This window comes from Mytilus edulis, chromosome 2, assembly GCF_963676685.1.
Source record: "Mytilus edulis chromosome 2, xbMytEdul2.2, whole genome shotgun sequence".
Taxonomy (NCBI): Eukaryota; Metazoa; Mollusca; class Bivalvia; order Mytilida; family Mytilidae; genus Mytilus; species Mytilus edulis.
In genome coordinates, this window is record NC_092345.1 from 79494267 (window position 1) to 79521830 (window position 27564).

General features: G+C 32.5%; 1 protein-coding gene across 6 annotated transcripts in view; it reads right to left on the reverse strand.

The window, feature by feature from the left end:
• The window catches only part of LOC139513072 (hemicentin-1-like), a 103021-nt gene that overhangs the window by 26930 nt on the left and 48527 nt on the right, over window positions 1-27564 (reverse strand). For all 6 annotated transcript variants that reach the window (XR_011662382.1, XR_011662383.1, XM_071301218.1 and 3 more), the window contains 21 exons: window positions 27081-27353; window positions 26295-26462; window positions 25651-25779; window positions 22661-22850; window positions 22068-22150; window positions 21323-21513; window positions 20726-20807; window positions 20185-20316; window positions 19497-19628; window positions 15145-15332; window positions 9079-9160; window positions 8356-8527; window positions 7878-7975; window positions 7407-7577; window positions 6418-6582; window positions 5051-5194; window positions 4577-4714; window positions 3720-3875; window positions 2901-3104; window positions 2035-2097; window positions 301-420 (listed from right to left, as the gene is read on the reverse strand). Coding sequence is in view for 4 of the 6 variants with exons in the window: in XM_071301218.1 (XP_071157319.1) it covers window positions 301-420; window positions 2035-2097; window positions 2901-3104; window positions 3720-3875; window positions 4577-4714; window positions 5051-5194; window positions 6418-6582; window positions 7407-7577; window positions 7878-7975; window positions 8356-8527; window positions 9079-9160; window positions 15145-15332; window positions 19497-19628; window positions 20185-20316; window positions 20726-20807; window positions 21323-21513; window positions 22068-22150; window positions 22661-22850; window positions 25651-25779; window positions 26295-26462; window positions 27081-27353 (3081 nt within the window). In the remaining 2 variants the exon portion in view is untranslated. The remainder of the gene's footprint in view (window positions 1-300; window positions 421-2034; window positions 2098-2900; window positions 3105-3719; window positions 3876-4576; window positions 4715-5050; window positions 5195-6417; window positions 6583-7406; window positions 7578-7877; window positions 7976-8355; window positions 8528-9078; window positions 9161-15144; window positions 15333-19496; window positions 19629-20184; window positions 20317-20725; window positions 20808-21322; window positions 21514-22067; window positions 22151-22660; window positions 22851-25650; window positions 25780-26294; window positions 26463-27080; window positions 27354-27564) is intronic.

Sequence of the window (27564 nt, forward strand, 5' to 3'; positions counted from 1 at the left end):
TCTATATTAGTCACCGTTACAAAGACTTTATCACATGTATCAGCCATGCGTGATGATATCTATATTAGTCACCGTTACAAAGACTTTATCACATGTATCAGCCATCCTTGATGATATCTATATTAGTCACCGTTACAAAGACTTTATCACATGTATCAGCCATCCTTGATGATATCTATATTAGTCACCGTTACAAAGACTTTATCAAATGTATCAGCCATGCGTGATGATATCTATATTAGTCACCGTTACAAAGACTCAACAACCTGTGAAACTTAATTAAACAATAAAACCACTTACCTTTACAAGTATGACCATTCCTCTCCAATGAATAACCACGATTACAAGAACAAGAAAAACTTCCTGGAGAATTATGACAACTATGGGAACATGGATGCATGGTCAAACATTCATCTCCATCTGAAACACACATTTAGATCATCGAGAACTTTAAAGTCATATGAAATGAGTGACTAGTGAACAATAAGGTTTATCCAATTCTTGAACCAATTCATGTATATATCATAAACTTAGTCTTCTTTGCACAATTTTATCATTTTTTATGCAAAAATATTGTATAATCGTCATTTTTTTTACTCTCTGTCTGTTATGAAGTGAAAATATTGCAGCTCATTAATTGTCATGCCTTGAAGCTGTAGTTTACCGATTGTAACCTTATAATAAACAATCAACAAAGAAGCCTGGATATTGAGAAAATTGTATAACATGTACCATCAGATAATAGTTTTTTTCAGTGACAGATCCATGCGATCACTGGATTTTTATGAGAAGGGTCACTTTGAATATGGAAAATATGTCGACAAATTGCTTCCTGAAAGCAAGCAATTAAAAAAAAGTAAACTTCTAAATGTGGAGCAGAAATGGACACAATATTCAAACTTGATATGATTTGAATTTATATTCAATTTTTTGCTTTTGTGCAATACACTATGCTGTTGAGAATTGCCCCCCCCCCCCCAAAAAAAAAAAAAAACCAACAAAAAAACAAATGCTGTTGGATATTAACCCCCAAAAAAAATATTTGAAGAAATTTTCTTTTAATTTCTGAAATCTGAAATCTGAAAAATTGTCCCCACATCAATTTTTTTCACCTCCCCCCTTTCCCTTATTAAAAAAAAATCTTTCCCTCAAGATATGGTCAGTATCTCAAATCAAATTTCTAATAGAGTTTGCAACCATAATTACCCATTTAAATACATCATAAAAGTTTTAAAATGTAAAATGACATACATTGTTATGGCTAAAATTAATATTAATTAATAGTAACTGCTAAAAATAAATTGACAGCTGATCACTTCAAGACGATCATCATTTCTTAATACATAATTTACAAGAACTGTAAGGTAGGTAATCAAACATTGTTCTTTAAATTGATTTGGATTACCTCGAGCTCCCTTACATTGCTTTTAAATTGTCTCAATTGTCCTTTAACCAGAAAAATCCTTGTTTTCCCCCTTTTTTTTGCCCTTATTTCCTTGTGTTAAAATTTCATGGTTTCTATTTACTTATACTAATGCTTTTATCCGAAAACCATCCATCTTCAGTAAAAACAGATGACACCACGTGATACCAATATACGACCAAAATTTTTATTTTTGCAGTCTTTGTTTAAAAAAAAAATTTAAAATACTTATTAGACAGTTATCTCTATAGCATATCCCTGCTAGTCTTGAATACATCATACATGTATAATCAAATCATTTTGTGGATGGAAAGTGAACAAAACTTGTATGAATTATTCAGAATTTGTTTTTAGATAGGTTAAGAACGTCCTTCATGCAAATAAAACAAGCATGTTAAATTTAATCAAATTTGCAATATTGCACCAAAATGGAAAGAGTGTCAGATGACTGCTGTGACATAACATTGAACTTTCATGAGAAGATTTTATGAGTCAGGATGAATACAAGAAACACTAATTTTCAAGTCATCACTTCAAAATTCTTGGTTCCCAGCAGCACTTAACACAATAATTGCATGATTATATGACGGTAACTTTTCTTAATAACAAACCTGTACAAAATGATCCTCCATTGTTTAATATGAAACCTTTAGGACACTGGTTACTTTGTGTATCTGTAAGAAAAGATGCATTTTACCAAAATATTGATATTAATAAACATTCCATATTCTGCATCAAATGCTCAATGAAACCTGATCCCCATTTTCCGTAAAAAATAGTGTATATATGATGATCGTATATGAGATAGTGAAAAACCTGTTATACTACCAATAAACAAGTTGTCATAGAAATACTATTATTACTGCTGTTCTCCATAATGGACATTGATAAAACCTATAAAACGATGATAGGTTATACATGGCTATATGTGTTTCTGTTTAATTGGTCTGATAGGGAGTTTCAAAACTTCTTAAAACATGTGACAAAGTGAGGTAGGAATAAAATATTTGTTCAATTTAGGCACAACTGTGTATAAAGTCATCATTGTAAACTTTTGAATGTATTTTCTCTTCTATATTGTTGTGATATCAATCATATCAACTGGGAAATAAGACCCTTATATCCTCTTTGCATGTTAGGAAATTGAAAAGAATAAACAGCTGTGCCATGAGCGCATGATACACCCATTGCTTTTTCAAAGAGTTAATATAAAAAAGAAGATGTGGTATGATTACCAATGAGACTATCCACAAGAGACCAAAATGACACAGACATTAACATAATTATTTATAAAACAACACAGACATTAACATAATTATTTATAAAACAGTCGAAGAATTCTTATAAAAACTATAAGTTCAATCAAGTCTGTGGTCTTCTCAATGTCTTCTCTTGTGTGGTGTGGTAAAATAAACTATTCTTTATCATACATTTACAGTAGAATATATGTTGCCCTAAGTCATGTTACTTGTGATACCTGGTGATATCTGTGAGGTAAAGGTAAACATCAGCTGTTGTCTATCCTGGTCCATTTTGATATTGATATCTTTGGTAGTTAGTTTCTGTACTAAGTACGGCATGACACCATGTGACTGGTCATATGATATGGTATGATTCCAGGCATAAGGTAGCATGTGACCATTTACTCTCATCAGCCTGGATGAATGGGAATACAGACTGGCTGAAAAATATATAAATATTATTACATTTGCTTCCAAATAAAGAAGAGGGTTTTATAAGGCCTCTATTTTTGAAAACATGCATATGTAATAAAAAATCAACTAAGAAGTAACTCAAGCACAAATTGATGAGATGTTCACATATATACTCCTACATTTTACACTACAAAGCTGTAAAGTTTAACTATTCTTTAAATATCTTTTCTTATTCTTAGTTCTTTAAAAAAATTGTCTATCAAGTATTTCTTTAGAAGATAAAAGGCAGATTTAAAAAAATATAGCAGTCTGCATTGCATATCTGTTAAAAATATTCCATGTCAATATTTTGACCAGCTATCTTTCTTTCAGCTATGTTAGCTTATCTACAAATTTTGTTTTTGTGATATTTTTATACATCTTATATTAATATACATATTTTTACTGTTGACAGATTAATCATTATAATTATCTATTTCAGTTTTTTACAACAAAAACCAAGCATGATGACAGCTCACATGGCCTTTTAAAACGAGGTGAACTAAAAATCTTCATTATAACAAATGATCAACAAAATCTTCACCACTTGAAATAAGCTTCCATGAAGAGGACTATACTTATTCTACGGGGAGATAACTCACTTGGTCCTGTCTGAATATAATCTTCTGTATATGGGTAGAGATAAACTTCACTATCTACAGGCAGGTCAGGCACAGATCCACTGACTATTATGTCAAACTGTAAAACACCATTCCTATCTACCCCAGTCACATAATGATTCATCTTTAATATTTCACCTATAAATCACAATAATAACATTTAGCAATATTCTGTTTAAATAAGGAGTCTTTAATACAATAAACACACAACTTTATATATCAATAAGTCATGATAATAATAATTGATAAATATTGAACCCATCAAATATTCCTTTTTCGGATACAAAAATTCCCTCTTTGTTTATCTATCACTGAATTTAAAATAAAACATAAATATACATGCTTGCAGTTTAATGGTTGTCATTTGTTGCTGTGTAACATATTTGATTCTAGTTCGTATTTTTGTATTTAATTAGACTGTAAGTTTTTCGTTTGAATGTTTTTAAATTTGTCTTTTCAGGCTTTTTATAGCTGACTATGCAGTATGGGCTTTGTTCAGTGTTGAAGGTCGTACAGTGAACCATAGATGTTCGTTTCTGTGTCATTTGGTCTGTTGTGAAGAGTTGTCTCATTGGCAATCATACCACATTTAGGTGGAATCATTTTATCCTGTCTTCATGTTTACAAGTCACACCAATAAAGAAAAGCATCAAAAACAACTACATTTACAGAAAAGTTACAGTCATGGTAAATAAGATTACATGTTTTGTTAATGGATTGGAATCTGGTAAACTGTTTTTTTTTTCACTTTTAAATCATATCAGGGGTTGGAAAATGACCATAAATTGTGAAGGAAGTGTACCAAGATATCTCCCAAAATAAGTATCCGACATACTAACCTGTTGCAAACTGTACTTGAGTTTCCCTGTTATATTTTCCATCTGTCAATCTGAAGCCATTACTGGCACCTCCCACTTCCTGAGACAGGGTCCAGTATATTGGATTTAGTACTGATATCAAGTGTTGAAAATGACCCGCTGTTAAAATATAATAATAGTTTTTAAAACTAGTAATCAGTGAATATAAGGATATTAGAAAAGAGTAAGATATCAAACATTTTCTATTTGCAGTTTCTACTGGTTTTCTAACTAATATACAAAGAACAGCAACTCTTCCAAAATTAATCTATCAACCAATATTACTGAAGAAAAATATACTCAAACTCTTGTTTTTAGCATTATTGTGAATGAAACATCCCCAAAATGTTTCTAATGAACAAAATTCTCAGTATGCAACACCCTAGACCTCTTTTTCACACCATATTAGATAAGATGAACCCAGAATCAAATCAATTCCATAAAACCTATACGTACATATTTCAGGAGGTATATTGTCTATAGTAGCATTTATATAAGTTCCATCAGTTGTAGGTGTAGCTAAAGCTGTTATCCTGCCCTCAGTTAAATCTATATTGTTTATATAACCAACCAGATTACCTTCTCCTTTCCGAGGGATTCCTAATAAAAGATCAAACAAATATCTCTTATTTAACAACCTATGTCAATATCAAACTCTTGCTATAGTTTATAAATAATATACATATACAGTTTTGGTCAGTTCAAAAATATATTGGAAGTTGATGTCATTTTAAAATGTAAAATAGTAAAATTAAATGGAAATTGTGAGTAGATATAAGAAGGTATGGTATTAGTGCCAATGAGACAACTCTCCATCCAAGTCACAAATTGTAAAAGTAAACCATTATAGTATGGTCTTTAACACAAAGCCTTGGCCCACACTGAACAGCAAGCTATAAAGGGCCCCAAAAAATGACTAGTGTAAAATCATTCAAACGGGAAAACATCACAACATAGAAAGACCATTTATGATGAGGTCTGGACTTTTAAAATTAAGATTTAAGACAAAGAAAAACTGTTATTTAGTGTCAACAGCAAATCTTTGATAGTCTAATAAATTTGTGAGAAACTTTTCTCAACACTGGGTGATTGACAGATTGATTTGTTGTTGTTGATGAGCTCTAGTTGTCTGTTTGGGTTGCTGTCACATTGACTTATACCACATTTGTTTTATTTACAATTCTTTTATGCAATATGAATAACTGTATATGGAATTCAATTGTTTAATATTCTAAAGATGTAACTAGAAGTTTAGTGGTCCAAATTGAAAGTGAAATATTAGAAATATGAACTTAGAGCTTTTGTCAAATAATGATACACTCAATATAAGTGTTAAATAAACATGTTAATTGATGAATGATGGTCGATAAAACACATTTGACTGTATAGCATAAACACACTCATGCTCACATGAAAGTTTATTTCAGATTTCAGAAAGTTCTGATTTTTTTTTTTAATTGTGACTAAAATTTTATATGATGGACAGAAAAAAGGACAGAACACATAAACAAGTATACCCCAGTCCTTTTAAAGTTGTTTAATGTATAATTATATCTGGCTGTGCTTGAAATTAAACTGGAAGTTGTATCCTCAACATTGACTATCATTGCATGTACTCATATTTGAAAAGTAAGGCCAGTAGATACTACTATCTACTGAAATGTGTAGAAAAGTACAGTGGACAAGATTTAATTTTAATTCCATGGAGAAAAAAATTATCAAAAGTTTGCAAACTTTTGTAGATGTTGATGAAAATTTACATTAAGTGGACATGGTCTGCAGTAAGTATTTCTTCTGAAATTCTGCATAATGATAAGACTTACTATAACAAGGTTGAATACTGCACTTTACCACTTCATCTCTATCTCCAACACATGGTAGTCCTCCAAATAATGGAATGTTACAGACACGATGTCTATCCTGAACTCCCTCGTCACATGTAGTGGAACATTCTGACCATAAACCCCACTCACTCCAATCTCCTGGTACTATAAAAAACAGAAGTTTATATACAGAATAATACCAAATTGAAATAATGTTCTGTTTAATTGCTGTGAAACTGTAAAATAAATATATGAGGTACACAATTCAAGAACGTAAGTGACACCAACCAAATTTAAACTTGATCTATATTTGCTGGTAATTAGCTGTGTCTATAAGTTTCATAAAGTTTAGACAAAGTAAAGTTAAATTGTCAAATCAGCAAATGTATGCAGTTTTTCCATCTATAAAGGGAGATAACTCAAGAACAGTGGTGAATATGTCACTACCCAAATTGGAACTTGATCTGTGTTTGGTGATGACCATATTATTGTGTTTACGTTTCACAAAATATGGTTGAGGTAAACTAATTTTGTTACGTACAAATGTACATGGGTAAATTTAATAAGTTTTCCGTTACAGCCTGGGCATTGAAAAACAAGCTGTGATGAGATCAGTTTTTCATTTACTATGCCAGTGAGCAATATTTCTTACAATTTAATGAGCAAGGACTATCATGTTTGCCTTTGGTTCTTACATTGACATTTCCCTTACAAAACATGTCCTAAAGTCAGATTGTTAGTTTTTTGTTTTAATTGTTTTAAATTTGCCATTTCTGTGCCATTTATAGCTGACAATGTGGTACAGGTATTGGTCAACGCTGAAGGCCGTACAGTGACCTATAGATGTTAACTCCTATGTCATTTTGTCTCTGGTGGAGTGTTGTCTTATTGGCAACTATATCCCATCTCCTAATTTTTACTAGGGTCCAAAACAAAATCTACAACCATATAACTAGAAAGGATTGCCATGTTTACCCATTCTTTCTTACCTGGACATTCTGTAACTACACATGTCCTGTTATCTAGGGAAGGACCCTGACAATATCTCCCACCATTTGTTGGTGGAGGATTGTTACACTCTCTGGTCCTTAACTGGTTTCCTGTTCCACAACTTTTACTACAGGAATTCCAATCTGACCAATCAGAATATTGACCATGCACTGCAAAATATATCAACTTAAATGTTGAAATATGGTGCCTTTAAAAGACATAGATCTACTTTCAAAACATCATTGAAAGAATCAAATTTAAAGATGCTTATCTTTTTTTATGCCACCATTATAGTCAGCTGCAGGAACAATTATAACAAAAGGCTCTCAAGAGCCTGTGTCCATCACCTGACTCTACTTTGGGTTTGGAAATCATGTAAAATAAAAAACCGGATAAAAATCATAACAGATACCAAAATAATAATTGAGGCCAAATGTATGTAAATAGCTATAGAATGCATAGTGTCTTACCCATTACTGTCAGAGCTGCCTCTATTAGTGTCTTCCCCAAGGAGTTACTAGCTTTACATCTATACAATCCTGTATCAGACAACTGGACTGTAAATATTCTGTAAAATCAAATATAATGGTTAATTTTTGTATAGAGATATAAAGATTTTGTAGCATACTACAGTATTCAGTCTACAAAATATTATTTTTCAAAATGTTTGTGCACATCAATATTTATCATTATAGATGTGTTAATTTACTATTTTCAGTCCGTCTTATTGTGATCATGTTTTTTTAGATTTTAATAATAAGTTCAATACCTATAATTAGAGCGTATATAATATACAATATGTGCATATATGCAGTAGGGGGTCACTGAAAAATCTAGTTTCAATTATGTAAAACAGTTAAAAACTCTATATTCAAAGTCCTTGAACAATCTTTAAAAAAATTTTGTCATCAAAACATAGTTGTCTTGATTCTGTAATAAATAAATAACCTCAAAGAATTATTTGGAAGAATGGTTATCCTGCCTCCTGGTACAATCTCTGTCCATCCCCTTTGCCATGTTACACTAGGTTGTGGTTCTCCTTCGGCCACACAGTCCATTGTCATAACACCTCCTTCTACCACAGTAGTATTGGTAGGTTCTATCTTAAACTTTGGTGGTTCTGTTATACAAATAAAGAATAAATGAGATAAACCAAACAAAATGCAGTAGCAAACATATAAAAGTCACCGGTACTTTAAGATAAACAAATGCCAAAATTTTATTAAACAAGAATGTGTCCCTAGTACATGGATGCCCCATCCACACTAATTTTCTATGTTCAGTGGAGTGTGAAAATGGGGTAAAAACTCTAATTTGGAAAATTTGAAAAATTAGAAAGATCATATCATAGGGAACATGTGTACTAAGTTTCAAGTTGATTGGACTTCAACTAAATCAAAAACTACCTTGACCAAAAACTTAAACCTGAAGCAGAACAGACGGACGAACGAACAGACAGAGGAACGAACAATCGGACGGACGCACAGACCAGAAAACGTAATGCCCATAAATGGGGCATAATAAATGGGACATCAAATTATCTATTTTTTTTCGAAAAATCCACACAGCTTGTTTTATTATAGAATCTATTCCATCTTAAGTTATGTGCAATTCTATCTTTGTGCTTTAACTTCAGTTTCCATTAAAATATAAACTGCTATTTATTCTCACCATGAACTGACAGTGTTGCCACTCCTTCAGATGACCCAGCTTCATTTGTAGCTACACATTTATAATCACCAGCATCAGAACTCTGAAAAAGAAAATCCCTAGTCATTTTAACAAATCTAACTAGAAGTGTGAGTAAAAATACATCTTGTTCTCAATTTGCTTATTCATTTTGCTTTTCCCCCCTTTGTATTTAGAAAATAAACCAATTGCCAAAGAGTTATGTCTAGCATTTATGAATTTTTATAGTATAGTGCAAATGTTGAAATTAAATTGACAATCCTTTAACATGTAAATTAACTTCAAAACATTCAAAGTAATTAATGCAATTAATAAAAAATATGGTTGATGAACTCTGATGGTATCCAAAAGATTTCTTCAAATTTTAATAATTTCTGGAAAGATATTTTACTAAACTGGAATATCCTAAACACGGTCACTAATGGCACTGCTGAAGGGATCATGAAACAATCCATATGGCTAAACAAGAGTTTGAAAATTAATAATAAAACTGTCTTTTACCAGAGGTGGGTTGAATCCGGAGTTTTCTTTATAGGTGATTTACTTGATGAAAACAGTAATTTTTTTACTTTAAAAGAATTCTGCGAAAAATATAATCTTACTATTAATTTCTTGGAATACCATTCTTTGCTGCATATGATACCAAAAGACTGGAAAAATTTAATCACTACTTCAGAGAAAATTACTCACATATCTAACGATAAATTTGAACTTATAAAAAACAATAAAAAGTCATGTCAGTTCTTTTATAAAAAATTCTTGTCAATGTATACAGAACGTCCTACAAAACAAGAAGACAAAATGTGTAAGGAACTAGGCACTCATATAGAAAATTGGGATTTCTTTTATAGTTTACCTTTTTGTTGCACTAAAAACAACAAATTTAGTATGTTCCAGTTTAAGATTTTACATAGAACTCTCGCTACAAATGCATTATTGCAGAAATACGGGTTAAAAGAAACTAACTTATGTAGTTTCTGTAATGAAACTAAAGAAACTATAAGTCACCTTTTCTGGGAATGTATGGTAGTTAGAAATTTGTGGTTAGAAATTGCAGCACTTTTTCTAGTTGAAAATAATTTAACTTTAATTCTTAATGTGGAAAATATTGTTCTTGGGTCAGAGTCTTGGGATATTTCCCTAAACTTATTCACTATTCTGGTTAAATATTATATTTATACATGTCGCTTTAATACTTCATTACCGACTCTTAAAGGTGTCATAGCTATGATTAATCAAAGAGCTGAAAGCTCTGAAGAAAAATGACGCCACTGTCTCTAATATTGGGATAGTTTTTATGCAAGTCTTGATTTTCACATACCGTAATTAGTTTAACAATGCAACATGTCTCGTAAGCATATAATTGATATTCGTATATATGTGTGTGTGTGAAGTGAAGGTGACAACTGGATGTTTTTTTAAGACAAATGAATAGGTCAAGACTACCTGAATTGTACAAATAAATACCGTAGAAAGGCTTGTATATTTCTCACTGGTACATAGTCTGAATCGGGGTCCGTTCGCGCCCACTCATGTTCTCCCCCTTTCACTTTCACACCCTAAATGTTCGCACCCAATCTTAATTGGTTTTGTGTTTATAAATAACTCTGTAAGCAAGTGTTTTCTTATTAGTATAATTGTTGTCATTGTCTCAAAATAAAGTGAGACAGCATTTTTATTTGTGTTGAATAAATCTTAATCATGTTTTGGATAGCGTATTCATTTGTTAAAAATAATAATAATCCTTTCTAATTAAAGTGGTATTTTGTCAACGTTTTATTTTGTGTTGAATAACTCTTAATCATGTTTTGGTTAGTGTATTGCTATAACTTTGTTTCATTGACTTCTTTCAAAATGAAGTGAGATTCTGACTATGTTTTTTTCTGTGTGTTGAATAGATTTTATCATGTTTTGGTTATAATAGTGGATTGCTATATTTTGGTTCCTATATTTTATTGTTTCGTTGTTTCAGATCAAAGGGACCAAGCTGTTAAAAACAATTATCTTTTGTGTTTTTCCTTTAAAATCTTCAATGTTTTACTCATACCAAGCTATAAATACATTCAGTATTTACACCAAAGCAATTTAAAACAACAATCATGATTTTCCAATTATTCAACTTGAATTTGAATTAAAATTGAGCGCGAATGAGTAGAGTGCGAACGGACCTTGGGTGCAAACGTGCGAGGTGCGAACCTGCAAGGTGCGAAAGTGTATTGGGCGCGAACAGACCTGATACCACAAAATATTAAGTAAATAATCTTTTTGTTACTGTTATCAAAGGTCTAATGAAACTCAGGTAATTTCAAACATTTGTCAAAGAATTCTAGTCAAACCAGCACCTGGTTAAATTGGCACCTGGACAAATCAGCACCTGGTTAAATCGACACCTGATATAGTCAATTCATCACCCATGTTAAATATATATTTTAACAGTATTTTAAGCAAAAAGAGTAAAAATAAGTAAGGGGTTGCCAGAATTTTTTTCAGTATTTAAGCAAAAAGAGTTAAATACTAACTTTCACATTTTTGGGTGTTCATCATGGTCATTGTACATTTTGTATATATTTATTTTTCTCAACTAAATGACATTTTTGGTGTATTTTTAATGATATATATATGAGTAGTCAAAATAATTATTACGTCTGGCAAGGCTTTTTTAATTTTATTCTGGGACACCTTTCTATGACCGCAAGGCTATGTTAATTTTTTTCTGGGACGCCTTCCTAAGAAAGCTTTCCTACGAACTTCGTAGGAAGACGTCACAGAAAAAAAATAAAATAGCCTTGCCAGACGTCATAATTATTTGGACTAATACATGAGATATTGGATATTTTTATGCATTATTTAAACCAGTTGAGCATTTTACAGGATTGTTTGTAACTGTTTAATGCTTTTTAAACTTTACTGAAAAAAACCACCTTAAATTTGCTTATTATTTGGCATGAATGTTTGATTTATTGAAAGGGACTCATAGTTTTCCATTTTTTTTAATAATTGTCTAATTGTTAAAACAACAGCTTGGGTAAGGGCTTCGTTGTTTACCTTTATACACAACAACATAATTTCACTTTGGTTTCGTTGTTTACCTAAATACACAACAACATATTCACTATGTACTTGGTAACAGTTATTAATTAATTGAATAGAAAATATTATAACAAATATTATTGGATGCCGAATTGACGTCAAATAGGTGCCGATTTGACTAGATGTCAATTTAACCAGGTGCCGACTTGACTTGTACGTTTCAACAAGGACACGTCCTTGGTTTCAATTCCTCTGCGATCGTTTGCGGTATTTTCTTGAGAAAAACCTATTTTCCATCATCAAAGAGAAGAAGAAACTGCTTGAAAATGATTCTGGAACACTTCATGATTGTTAAAATAAGTTAAATTCACTCAAAAAACAATTTTAAAACTTGCGATGTTTAAACAGGAAGTTTCAAAAGCACGTGTAAAAAAAGAAATTAACCGGTGAGAGTGGAAATCCGTACATAACAGATATCACTATAGTACGACTTTGAAAGCAAAACAGTTCCATCCTTTTGTAAAACAGTCTTTAATATACCTATCACATTAATGTTTGAAGGGTCTTAAGCTTATTCAAACCATAAAAGTCGGTATGAAACACCAAAACGGAATGAACAATAACCGATTACGTTTTGTAGTTTACAAATTCTAAACTGGTTCCCGTCAAACTACAACACTTTGTCCGAGTGTAGTGAATACAAGCAGAAACCAGTTAGTTTGTAAACTGGTTCCTGGCTGATTACTACACAATGACCTCTCATGCATAATTAATGATAACACAAGCAGATTCCAGTTTGTATAGAAAATAGTAAATACGAAACCAAGCGCGGTAGGCAGAGAAATGTAATAAAGTTCAGGTCGCCAGTTATGGAACAATGACTGCGTCATTTTCCAAAAATTCCTACCAAATAGAAAAAATATCTACCTCCTTTTACAGATCCCCTAGAGCAAGAGAGAAATTTGATAGTAAATGGGAATTAATTAAAAACTTAGTTCACATGTGAGGAGAGATCTTTCTATTTATGTACTTACTTAAGGCTTTATAATAGTTCATGTAGAATTAATAATATGTTGATGCACATCACAACTGGACAGTGATTTGTGTGCATCTTAAAAGTACTATCTATGTTTATTGCTATTGTTATATATATATATTGATATAATACTAGTTTTTGTTTGATTGTATCTGAATTATCTCCCCTTGACTTAGGTTGACATTTATTATGTGACTCTGTCCAACATGTTGTCCAATATGTTATCTGTTAATGATCTCTGGTGGCCTCTCCTGGTACCTCTCATGTTTTACATCACTGTATAGGCAGTGATGCATGTGGCTATAGGAGAGGGCTGATGCAATCATTAACCTTATCAGCATATTCAGGTATTCTAATCCAGAGTGATAATGGATGTGTATGATCCAGTAGAAAATTTAGAACACTTAACATAACTAACTTTTTAATTTTAGACTGTTATTGAAAAATTTAATATCATTATATGTATTATGAATTAATTATATAATTATGTATCACAATATATACTTGGTGTATTTTCAGATGAAATAAAAATAAATTACAAAAAAATTAATGCAAGGAATCATGACTTAAAAAGTGCATGACCAAATATCATACCTGCCAACTGTCAATATTTGCGGGGGATTTCCTCATGGAGGCTCCCAAATAGTAATTTTGAAAGAGCAATTTTGTCTATAATTTTAAACAAAACAATCCAATTTACAATGGCTATAGGCTTGTAAAAGTATGAAGAAGCCAAAAACAACATTAAAATATATTTGAAGGCCCCCTTGAAGGTTTTGAAGGACTATATGAGCCATCTTGCACGTAAAACCCCCATGGGCATTATGAAAAGTTGGCAGGTATGAAATATCCTTCATGGAAGTGAGAAATGCCAGTCCTCATACAACTGTATACCAAATATCATTGACTTATCATTAACAAGTTCCCTTTAAACTGACATAATCACATACTTTAACATGTAAACTATGCAAAATTTTCCAAGTCAATGAACCATACTCCAAGAAAAGTGAGATGTGCGAATGCTAGTTAACCTGAATGATTGTTGGGTGTTAAATGCTTCTTTTAGCTCTATTGGCTATAATGTGGCAGCCAGTTTTCCTTGTGGAAGAAGCAGGAGTTCCCATAGAGTGACCTTTGGCAAACAAAATAGCAATGAACTATTCAGACCACTTAGCCACAGATGTAGAGGACCCCTAACTCAACTGCATACCAAATATTGTTCACTAAATATAAGAGATTCATTTTAAACTGATCTAATCAAAATGTTAAATATGTTAAAGTTTAAAAGTCAATAGACCATGACTAAGGGGGGTTGGCCGAATTAATCTTCATGAAAATGAGATATGAATCTCTGCAATTACAACTGCATAACAAATGTCTTTAAATGGACAGATCAGAGAGCAACTACAGTACATTATATGGGGACGAAGTCCCCAATTACGGTAGAAAAATCAATGAAAAAAAAAAAAAAAAAAAATCTGGGAAAATTTCCCGAATTTTTCATTGTACTAATGAACTCAAAATCGTTAACGTTTTTTTTCAGATCTAGTTCCTGTTCCGGTTTTCCCGCATTTGCGCAGAAATCTGTCTTGTTTGCATGAGACTTTGATTTTTTTTTTATATTTATCAGTCTAGTAAAACATAAGATTGGATCTCAATACAAATTCAATTTTAATAATTGTTTGATATGAAAAAAACCCGTTACGTTCCCTGATGAAAGCGTTTCTTTTGTTTACATCGAATATGACGTCATAACTTAAAGAACGTCACAGCTAATTCCCTAACAACAGAACCAAAATCGGGAACGTTACGTACGGTATTTCGGTTTCTTTTATCAACATGATTGAATTAAGAAAATAATACATACAGACTTCGTCCCCATTCACAGGTTATGCCTGCCTCATATTACTAGAATAAGTTAACATGTATCAAACTATTAAATGTTAAATAGATTGTTTTTTATGTAAGGAAACTAGTATTACTGTAGAATCAAAGATGACCAGGGATCCATTTGCTAATTGTTGTATTCTATTCCCCAGTTGTATTGAACGTCCATTCTTTGTCCAATAGATATCTGGTAGAGGGTCACCTCCAACAGAACAGGATAATATAACCGTCTCTGCTACTGTTACAACTCTTTCACTGTCAGGGACAATAACTCTTGGTGGCACTGTAAAAAAAATGTCAAGAAATAAATGAGCAGGACAAATTCATACCCCTGATCTCCCATTTTTTTAAATTATAGCAAAGTCCATGCTTTGTTAAGCTAACACTCAATCTATAGATAAAAAAATAAAGTAAGAGATACACAGTGGCATTATGTGTAGATTTTGTTAAAATTTAATTGAAATCTATTGAAAGTAAATTGTTAAACTACATCTTCAGATATGATACATATGATGCAAAACAAGGGTCCGGAAACGGTCATATATGCCAGTCTTGACCTAAACTGAAAGTATTTTGTCCTAAATGAGTAATTGGGATTTAGGACAAATTATATTTTTTTACAGAAATAATTTCGGTCATTTCGTTGAGATCGAGTTTCTTACATTGTCTAAATCGCCATTTTGAACTTATTTTTTGTTTGTTATCCTTTTCCTGTAATAAAACTGCCACTCCAGTAAAGTGTTATAATCCTGAGGGCCCTCCTAATAACTATAGTAATGCCTCGGGGAAATATTGGCTAATGATCGCAAATCTCTTTACCTGTGTTTTTAATTAAATTTTCTATTGATCAAAAGCCCAGAACTAATATTTTAAAGAAATTAAAAGTTCATAACAACTGTCGGATTTATTTAATTACTTTTCTCAGCTTAGACAATTGTCAATTCTGATTAAATTAAAATTAAATTAATTTACCTAGAACAAAATTTTGTTTCACTACAAACACGTGCTTTGTTTACTAATACGCATGCTTGAAATTCTCTTCCGCAAATTAGACACTAAATCGTAAATTCAAAATGATTTCATGCTAAATTAAACAAGTCCAACTATTATAATTAATATTCAACACTATTATATATCAAACAGTTAAAAAGCCGACGATTTCCTGTGAATTTGATAAACAAAACTAATCCCGGAAATGAGTCCGGAATTGGTCGTTTTACTATTGTCGTAAAACCTCCGGTTTTAATTTTGTCTTCAAAATCGAAAGAAACGTAAGCGATGTTTGAGAAATTTATCATTTTGAGTCATTAAAATCATTTCATTTTTAAACTGTTGCCTTCCTTTTATTGCTCAAGATCGATTTTAAGGAAAAAGGTAGGGAAATTTCAGAAGTAAATGCGATGCAACAGTTTAAACAAGTTCGTTGATGCTACTAGTATGACTCTGCCTCAGTATGACTGTATGAGCATAGACACAATCTTTGTTTGAAAAAGGGCACCAACTTTTTGTTATCCCAAAATGACCGAAATTAGGTGAAAAAATTTCCGGATCCTTGATGCAAAGTCAATGTTTTTGAGATAGGTAAACAATAAAATGAAATTCAATTGTAACAAAAATCAACAAATATGCACTAAGCCAATATATAATCAAGAATTTATGAAAGACTATATCCATTCAACGTTTAAGTTGTAGAGGAAATGTACAACCAAACTAATGCAATACATGTATACCTGCTTCTATGAGCTATGGTATTCACAAAGTTCAAAAGAGCAAGAGAAGAAGAAATACAACAGCAAAATTGCTAATTGATCATTATGGCAATAATAATGGTTTCCTTTGATTTGAATCTTTCAAATAATGAGTAAGCTGATAAGTGGTGTATACTCATATTGAAAGTCAGTACTGTAAATTCAGAAATTATTGTGAAAATGCGACTGAGTTGCAAACGCAATAATTTAAACTCGCATTTTGAAATATTTTATATGAATTAAACAGGATTTTTCTCAACATCATAAAAATTAAAATCGCATTTAAGTCTAAAATGACAAAATTGCAATAATAAATGCACACAATAATTTCTGAATTTACAGTATTTCTTTTCTTTTTATAGCCCTTCTAAAATTGATTACTAACTACAGTTGCATTATAGATTCATGAAATGGTCATATTTGTAATTTATCTAAATTGTTCTGACTAGTTATAAAATCTGATAGAGTACATTATGATAGAGGAAAGCATTTTTAACGCAGCCCAAGACTGATGATGAATGGCTGCTTAATGTCCAGATGAAAGCTCAAATTAAATGCATATATATGCAGGACTAGAACATGTATATATATAATTCATTTTGAACTGTACTGACACGCTGAGGCAAATTTTAAGGTGTTGGCTCACAAGGTAACAGTCCACAGGAAGGCATATTACCCTACTACATTATTCTGACCCATGGCAAACAAGTCTTTACTTCTAAATTGAATATGCTTAAGGGAAAAGCAACAAGCACCTTTGGTTTGACAATTATCTATACTGAAGCTGTATCTATTCAAGGTGAACTAACAAAACATGTATACAAACCTTTCATTACTTCTAATATCAAAGCCATATCCATTCCAGCTGGATTCTGACAAAACATGTATATGTTCCAGACCATATGAGTATTTGGACCGTACGCGTACGTCCCGGACCAAATATGTATACTCGTACGGTCCGACCATACGCGTACGGTCGGACCATATGAGTATACGCGTATGGTCCAGTATGAGCTGACCATACATGTTATTAGATCATATGGGTTAAATTAAAAAAAAATTACATTAATCACAATCTTTATTTTCAGATTTACTAATTTAATATTATCACAATTACACTGATAAAATGAACAAATGAACAATTGAAATTAAATATTTGTTTAATTGTATATCTTGATCCTAATTTTGGTACTCTCAACCAATGTTACACTTGCTACCACAAGTAACGTACTAATATTTTTTACATTTACATTTTTGCAGTTCGTGTATGTTCCTTAGCAAAAATATTTTTTGGTAAAGTTGCTAAATATTCTAAAACAATTGTCCTCCCACATTATATTTACTTCCGATATTTTCAATTTTAGTGATCATAATTCAATTATTTTACTGAGTGATCGACATGTTAAATACAAGAGATTAACAGATTCAATTAGCGTGAATTTTTTAAATCATTAAAATATATAGTTGTTTTTTTTCAATTACAATTAAACTTTTTTATATCTATTTGAAAGTTAAGTTATATTGATCTGTTATATGGATCAAATTAACTTTGACAACTTCTTAATATTAGTCCGACCGTATGAGTATTTTGAAAAAGTACGCATACGGTCCAGAACATACCTGTACGGTCCAAATACTCATACGGTCTGAAACATATACAAACCTTTTATAACTACTGATACTGAAGCCATATCCATTCCAGCTGGATTCTTTGCAATACATGTTTACAAACCTTTCATGACTACTGATACCTAAGCTGTATCCATTCCAGCTTGATTCCTGACAATACAAGTGTACACTTATACCGAGGCTGTATACATTCCAGCTGGATTCCTGACAATACATGTGTACACTTATACTGAAGCAGTATCCATTCCAGCAGGATTCCTGACAATACATGTGTACACTTATACTGAAGCTGTATCCATTCCAGCTGGATTCCTGACAATACATGTGTACACTTATACTGAAGCAGTATCCATTCCAGCAGGATTCCTGACAATACATGTGTACACTTATACTGAAGCCATATCCATGCATTCCAGCTGGATTCTTTGGAATACATGTGTACAAACCTTTCATGACCACTGAAACCTAAGCTGTATCCATTCCAGCTGGATTCCTGACAATACAAGTGTACACCTATATCGAAGCTGTACACATTCCAGCTGGATTTCTGACAATACAAGTGTACACTTATACCGAAGCTGTATCCATTCCAGCTGGATTCCTGACAATACAAGTGTACACTTATACCCAAGCTGTATCCATTCCAGCTGGATTCCTGACAATACATGTGTACACTTATACTGAAGCTGTATCCATTCCAGCTGGATTCCTGACAATACATGAGTACACTTATACTGAAGCCGTATCCATTCCAGCTGGATTCCTGACAATACATTAGTACACACATACTGAAGCCGTATCCATTCCAGCTGGATTCTTTGCAATACATGTGTACAAACCTTTCATGACTACTGATACCTAAGCTGTATCCATTCCAGCTGGATTCCTGACAATACATGTGTACATTTATACTGAAGCAGTATCCATTCCAGCTGGATTCCTGACAATACAAGTGTACACTTATACTCAAGCTGTATCCATTCCAGCTGGATTCCTGACAATACATGTGTACACTTATACTGAAGCCTTATCCATTCCAGCTGGATTCTTTGCAATACATGAGTACAAACCTTTCATGACTACTGACACTGAAGCTGTATCCATTCCAGCTGGATTTTTGGCAATACATGTGTACATTCCAGCATCTTGTTCAATAGCATTTCTGATAATTAGTCTACTCCTTCCATGATAACTGGCTCTATCTACAAATAGAATTGTAAGAGTTAAACATTAAACATAATAAAGATTGAAGATGCATATAGGAGCTAAATATTATGTTGCGTAAGTGTTGATAAACATTCTGGCTTTACAGTAGATAAGGAATCTTAGTTAGAATCATTAATTTTTTTTAAATTATTTGCCAAAATAAAGTTCATATCATACTATTTTCAAAAATATATAATAAAAGTATGGGTCACAGATCTTTTTAACAAGATGCAGGTTCTTCAAAATTTTGCACAATTATGTATAGATTAAGGATGGAAAAACCAAATTTGTGTGATAGAAAGAAAATTAAAGTATAAAATTTTGAGATATAAAATGAAAAGATATTCAATATAAGTTGTTTTCAGAAAATACAATGAAATTGGGAACATGGGACTTGTCTTCTGTACAAAACAAAATAGACCCCTGCACATTCCTTTTAAAAGCACAATTATTTAGTAATTGTTCTCAAATTTGCATACAAGTGTAAATACATCTATCTCTAAGTTTGTATTCTAATTAACATCTTTCATATATTTTCAAAATAAAACTTACTTTGGACTGGTTCCCCATTCCTAGTCCATGTTATAGTAGGCACAGGGATTCCAGTAGCACCACATTTCAAGATAAATCTTCCATTTAAAATGACTTCCTTGTTAAGAGGTGACTGTCGAATTGATGGAGGAACTATTAGAAATGAGAAAACAGGTGGAGTAATTTAAAATACAGTGGTTTAAACTTCAAAAAATATTACACAAGGTCTTTATGCAGTAGAAAAATATCCCTGAAACTTTGAAACTGTACAACATAAGTTTTAACATGGAAGACAACAAAAAGCTTTCAAGAAGCCATTTACACATCTATGGTTTTATTAAATGCCTTTAATTTAGAATTTAGAATTCTGCTCCATCTTAGCATTTTCTTGCATGCTTTAACAATTAAACACAACCCTTTCTTTTATTGTCTTGAAATTCCATAAAATTTCAAACCATCTCAATAAAATATGCATAAATTCTACTTAACATTCTTATTTTTAAATTACTAGTTTAAAGTTCACCTTATACTCTGAAGTGATAGGTCATATATAACTATTTACCTTGTACTCTAAGGGTTCTGTCATATATATCACGTCCTGCTACATTTCTGGCCATACATGTATAACTTCCTGTATCACCTGCCTTTAATAAAAATAGTAATATTTATTATTTGAAAAAAAAGTACACATGCTGAAATGTTTTGCCTGCTCAGGAACATATATATTGACTGGACTTGACACTACCTAATTGCAGCTGATTTTATTGTCGGGACATAGTAAAGATGTGATATGGAATCAGACATGCATTAAAAATGTACTCGCTATTATCTTAATAATTTCTGATAATACTAATAAAATGTCAATCAAACTAGTTTGATAGTGATGCCAGTATAGATATACTGTTCCCAGGCCTGCTTTACTGATAAAAATTTTTGATGAAGATATTTCTTGTAACTGGAATATAACTACTTGTCCTCTGTTAATAACAAGTGTCTCATTGAAATCCACTATGGGTCTATTATGTATGGGATAAAATTACCTGTCTACATGATTTCAAGTGTCTCATTCAGATCTACTGTGTATTTTGTATTTTCTTTGATATATAATTACAGGTTTATTACCAACGATATACACATATTTTTGGATATATATTTATACCTTTAGATCGTCAATCACAAGTGTCCCATTGATATCTACGGTGTATTTTGTATTGTCTGGGATAATCTGTCTAGAATCCTTCAACCATGTTATTACTGGTGGTGGTATACCACTAGTGTCACATGGTATGTTATATGACTGTCCAACTGTAGATGTTAGAAGGCTGGTGTCTCTGTTAATAGTAGGAGGTACTGAAATCAAATTTATAATGATCTTAATAATTCCAAAAAATAAAGCAATATCTGAATCTGCTACAATCTAACAACAGGAAAAAAGGTAAGAAAACTCCATATACAAATAAGATGTGGTATTATGATTGCCAGTAAGATGTATTTGGCATTCAATTCACTTATGACAAGTTATGCACTGGCTGAGGGGAACACTAAACTGTAACTATGGCTGAGGGGAACACTAAACTGTAACTATTAATGAAGTAAAGTGTGTTATATATTATGAAGAAAAATGAATAATCTATTCAATTGAAAGATAAAAAAGGATTGCCTATCCTAAATCAGTGTGAGACAAAATGACGTATAAATTAATGTTTCATGTAAAAGCCAAAGATTATTCGGCCCATCTTGTATTGAATCTATTTTCAGACTGAGGCTTAAGTTTATGCAATCCCTTTGTTTAAATATAATTGTTTGTAACAATAAAATGTTTGAATTGAAAATACTGTTTTGTGGATGGACAATTATAATATGTCATCTCCTTAATATGCCAGTCAGTAAATGTACAGGAATACCTTGAACTACCAACTCCATATTTATACTGTCTTCTCCTGCTTTGTTTACAGCTTTACAGGTGTAAGTACCAGCATCTTCTGGTCTAAAAATAAAATTAACATATTATAATTTCATCCCTTTTTTGTTTTGTTTGAGGAATTCCTCTCTTAAATCAGAATAGATCCCCTATGGCACGCCTATGGTTAAGATAAAGTGTGTGCATAACTTTATAAGCATTATAAAATAATGATATTAAAGTTGCCATTCTTATCTTGGCTCTCATAAAATGTCCTCAATATATATGTTAAAGCTAGTTGTCCTGATCTTGACAAGGAAAGTCATTGATCTGAGCATTCTATAATGGTAGACATTAGCAGTTTAAATATCCTGACCTAGAACATGGTAAATCTAGTCATCATGACCTGAGAAGCAATGGCAGACAGCAAGCAAAATGTATAGATGAGAGAGATGAGAGGCAGGCAAATGATATGTATGTTCTGGCCTAGAACATGTCAATGCAATTAAAATATGGTCTGTCAATCAAAGCCACAGCCTACTGGAATCGACCACTCTCCCACGATGACAGAGGTGGTTGACATGTTAATGACCTTACCTAGAATATGGTATAGCTAGTTGACCTGATCTCAACACTCTATAATGGTAATCAGCATTAGAAATTTCAATACCATCCTTTTCCCATGTTATCTTTGGTTCTGGGGTACCAATATTATTACATAGTAAAACAATATCTCGTCCTTGTGCTACCGTGAATACTGTCCTACTGAATGATATCTTTGGAGGCACTGAAAGATAATCATGGTGAAATAAAATTCACAGATACAAACTTATAGTGATTACATGTGTTATTTATACATAATCTATGGTTCTTCAGATAAGAATGATCTTTGAGGTAGACCATTGGTAATCTGTTTATGGCTATACTCCTAGAAAAGTCAATGACATAGGCTCATAGATCATACATTCTCATAATGGGAAAATCCTCTTTCACTAAAGTAGATATGGAAAATTAGCACAAAAAAGGTCAAAGACAATTTTGAGAAAACAGCAATAAGTTGAATGTATTAAATATCTCTTCAAATAAAACTATGTGAAAATACAGGAAATATTCAAAGAGACAAAGACTGGTTCAACCTTAAAATCTTGAAACATAAAATTCTTGCCAACCTGTTGAATGAAAAGTAAGTTTTTATTGATTTAATTTAGATTTTATATAAGGTTGGCACTACTGTCATTATTGTAGTGCCAACCTTATATTAAAACAAAATCACCCAACGAGTTTTTAACTTAACAAGAGTGCACACGCTGAAATGTCTTGCCTTCTTTACTAATCATTGATATTATGTTGATAGTCCTAAGTATAAAGCTTTATTACAACTGTCACATCAACTTAACATTAACCAAGATAGCTAAACAAAGACCAATGAACCATGAAAATATGGTCAAGGTCAGATGAACCATGTCTGGCAGACATGTACAGCTAACAATGCTTCCATACAACAAATACAGTTGACCTATTACTTATAGTTTAAGAAAAAATAGACCAAAACACAAAAACTTAACATTGTGCAATGAACCGTGAAATTGAGGTCATGGTCAAATAAAACCTGCTGGACTGACATATAGATCATAAAATATTTCCATACACCAAATATAGTTGACCTTTGGCATATAATATTAGATAAAAAGACCAAAACTCAAAAACTTAACTTTGACCACTCAACCATGAAAATGAGGTCAAGGTCAGATGACATTTGCCGCTAGACATGTACACCTTACAATCATTCCATACAACAAATATAGTTGACCTATTGCATAAAGTATGAGAAAAACAGACCAAAACACAAAAACTTAACTATAACCACTGAACCATGAAAATGAGGTCAAGGTCAGATGACACCTGCCAGTTAGACATGTACACCTTACAGTCCTTCCTTACACCGAATATACTAGCCCTATTGCTTATAGTATCTGAGATATGGACTTGACCACCAAAACTTAACCTTGTTCACTGATCCATGAAATGAGGTCGAGGTCAAGTGAAAACTGTCTGACGGGCATGAGGACCTTGCAAGGTACGCACATACCAAATATAGTAATCCTATTACTTATAATAAGAGAGAATTCAACATTACAAAAAAATATGAACTTTTTTTTCAAGTGGTCACTGAACCATGAAAATGAGGTCAAGGACATTGGACATGTGACTGTCGGAAACTTCATAACATGAGGCATCTATATACAAAGAATGAAGCATCCAGGTCTTCCACCTGCTAAAATATAAAGCTTTTTTTTTAAAGTTAGCTAACGCCGCGGCTGCCCAATCAAAATCCCTATGTCGAGTTTCTGCAACAAAAGTTGCAGGCGCAACAAAAGTTGCAGGCTCGACAAAAATTGAAGTTATTTGATATTTTTCAATTTTGTTGTGAATAAAGGTGAGTTTACATTTAACAATATTAAGTTTTCTTTTGTATATTTTTTCTTCTTCAATATTTTCTGCAATTCAGTCTTATTCATACATCTCCAACATATTCCCCCTCCCACATTGAATCTTTTTATGTGTAACTAGATATCATTGAGATGGGAGCCATCTCTGTGGGCCCCGCTGTGAATAATGTGCATTAAAAAATTGTATCTTTACCATAGGACATGGGTTTGTCAACTAAAAAAACGTTTTTGACCTTGACCTTTGACCTAGGAAGTTGTAAATAAATTATGACATACCCTTTGGTGTTGGTTTATAAACATGTCAAGTATAAACTTTGAAATGATAACAGTTCTCAAGATATAGAGCGGACACGATCTTTCCCATAGGACATGGGGTTGTCAACTGAAACCAAAGTTTTTGACCTTGACCTTTGACCTAGGAAGTTGTACATAAATTATGACATACCCTTTGGTGTTGGTTTATATACATGTCAAGTATAAACTTTGAAATGACAACGGTTCTCAAGATATAGAGCGGACACGATCTTTACCATAGAACATGGGGTTGTCAACTGAAACCAAAGTTTTTGACCTTGACCTTTGACCTAGGAAGTTGTACATAAATTATGACATACCCTCTGATATTGGTTTATATACATTTCAGGTATAAACTTCAAAATGATAACGGTTCTCAAGATATAGAGAGAACACAATCTTTTCCATAGGACATGGGGTTGTCAACTGAAACCAAAGTTTTTGACCTTAAACTTTGCCCTAGGCAGTCGTTCATAAATTATGACACACCCTTTGGTGTTGGTTCATATACATGTCAAGTATAAACTTTGAAATCATAACAGTTCTCAAGATATAGAGCGGACACGATCTTCACCACAGGACACAGGGTTGTCAACTGAAACCAAAGTTTTTTTACCTTGACCTTTGACCTAGAAAGTTGCACATACATCATGACACGCCCTCTGGTGGTGGTTAATAAACATGTAAAGTATAAAGTATGAAATCATAATGGTTCTCTAGATATGGAGCGGACACAAAAGTGTTACGGACGGACGGACGGATGGACGGATGGACGGATGGACGGACGGACAGACTGATCACTATAGGGTACCCGCCTAAAGGCAGGACCCTAATAAAACCTACCTGATACTTGTAACCTGACTTGACCAATAGCTGTGCCAGCATTGTTACGTGCTATACATATGTATATTCCTGAGTCACTGACATCAGTCTTCAACATTCTCAGGGTGGAATTATCTATTATCTGGTAATCTAAAATCATATACAAAGTTTAATGTGTAGAAAAGCCTTGTCATTTTAACATCAAGATGGCTTATTTTACATTGCTAGAGTGAAATTATTATGTTATGCTGATTCATATTCTGAAAACAAGAAACTTGTTTTTATCCCAAAAGTGACTTCACAACAAACATTTTTTTTTTAATATTTGAGCAAAAAGAAAAGTGTACTCGTCATACTCTTATTTTCTGACAATTAAAAACATGAGACACTGGAATGATATACCAGAGTCTTTTATATTATATCAAAAAGTGTATAGTATTAACCAATCCCAACAATAATGTGACTTTTCCAGTTAATCAATCCAAGAAAACTCTAGTTATGGTTAAACATGTGACAAAATTAAATCTTGAAAATTGAGTTCCATAACTCTGGGAAAACACACCAGAATTATTTTCAAATTGTCAGGGAATTTCCATTATAGTGCTTATTTGTTAAATTGTTCAGACTGTGCAGCATTCAGACAATGCAGCAAGAGATATGCATACTAGAATTAGATGACTGGATAGTCTCTGGAAACTCTGCAAGTATGGAAGCTCCTTTCTGCCACATTATCCTTGGTGGGGGGTAGGCTTCTACATCACAAGGTAGTTCTACACTTTGTCCAACCACAACAGATAATTCAACAGGATCCTGATTTCTCATCTTTGGCGTTACTAAAGATAAACAAAATCAATAAATTATTCAAATTAATTTGTCTCATATAAATATATCTGAAATTTTTAAAAATTGGAGGACTATCAAGCATTACCATTTTTCTATTTCCATCTTTTTGCTAGCCTAAGATAACAATTTGACTTCCTCCACTAAACCCTTGAAAGATTAAGACAGACTGTGTGAATACAGGCACTGCATCATATAGTGACAGGAAGAAGTCACTCTCACTCTGATTATCTTAACCTATGAGAGAATTTGTACTTTTCTTAGTTCTGAGGTGTTAAATATAGCTGTCTTCAGTGTTTACAATTTTTGGGAAGCAGAAACTGCATATATACGTTGACATAACTAAAAACTACAATAAGTTGATAACAAACTTTTAAAAGTGTTTTAAAATAATTAGCCTTTATAGCTTACCCTGTACAGCCAGGCTAACATGTCTTTTAGCATTCCCTGCTGGGTTAGAAGCATGACAAGTATAATCTTCAGCGTCCTATAATTGGACTGATACACTTACCTTGTACAGCCAGACTAACAAGTCTTGTAACATTCCCTGCTGGGTTAGAAGCTTGACAAGTATAATCTCCAGCGTCCTCTAATTGGACTGATACACTTACCCTGTACAGCCAAACTAACATGTCTTGTAGCATTCCCTGCTGGGTTAGAAGCATGACAAGTATAATCTCCAGCATCCTCTAATTGGACTGATACAAATTCTATGGTTCCTTGTTCCTGCATGGTATGACGTAATCCAGTAGTGGGGAATGGTTGACCGTTCTTTTCCCATGTAATAACTGGTTTGGGCAGGCCATCTGATTCACAAGGTAACCTTACTCTTGTATTAACAACACTGGCAACATGTCTTTGTCCTTCTCTAATGGTAGGTGGCACTGAAAAATTACATAAATATCTGATACATTTTATTATTTGCACCAAGTGGATTCAATCACAGAAACGTTGACTGAGCTACATCAAAATGAGTAAAGATGGAAATATGCCTCTTATTCCTTTTAATTAACATCAGACTTTGAACTCTTATCTAGAACTAGACTTTTTTTTTCTTCAACATAACTGAATCTATATCTTTGAGAATGAGGTTCC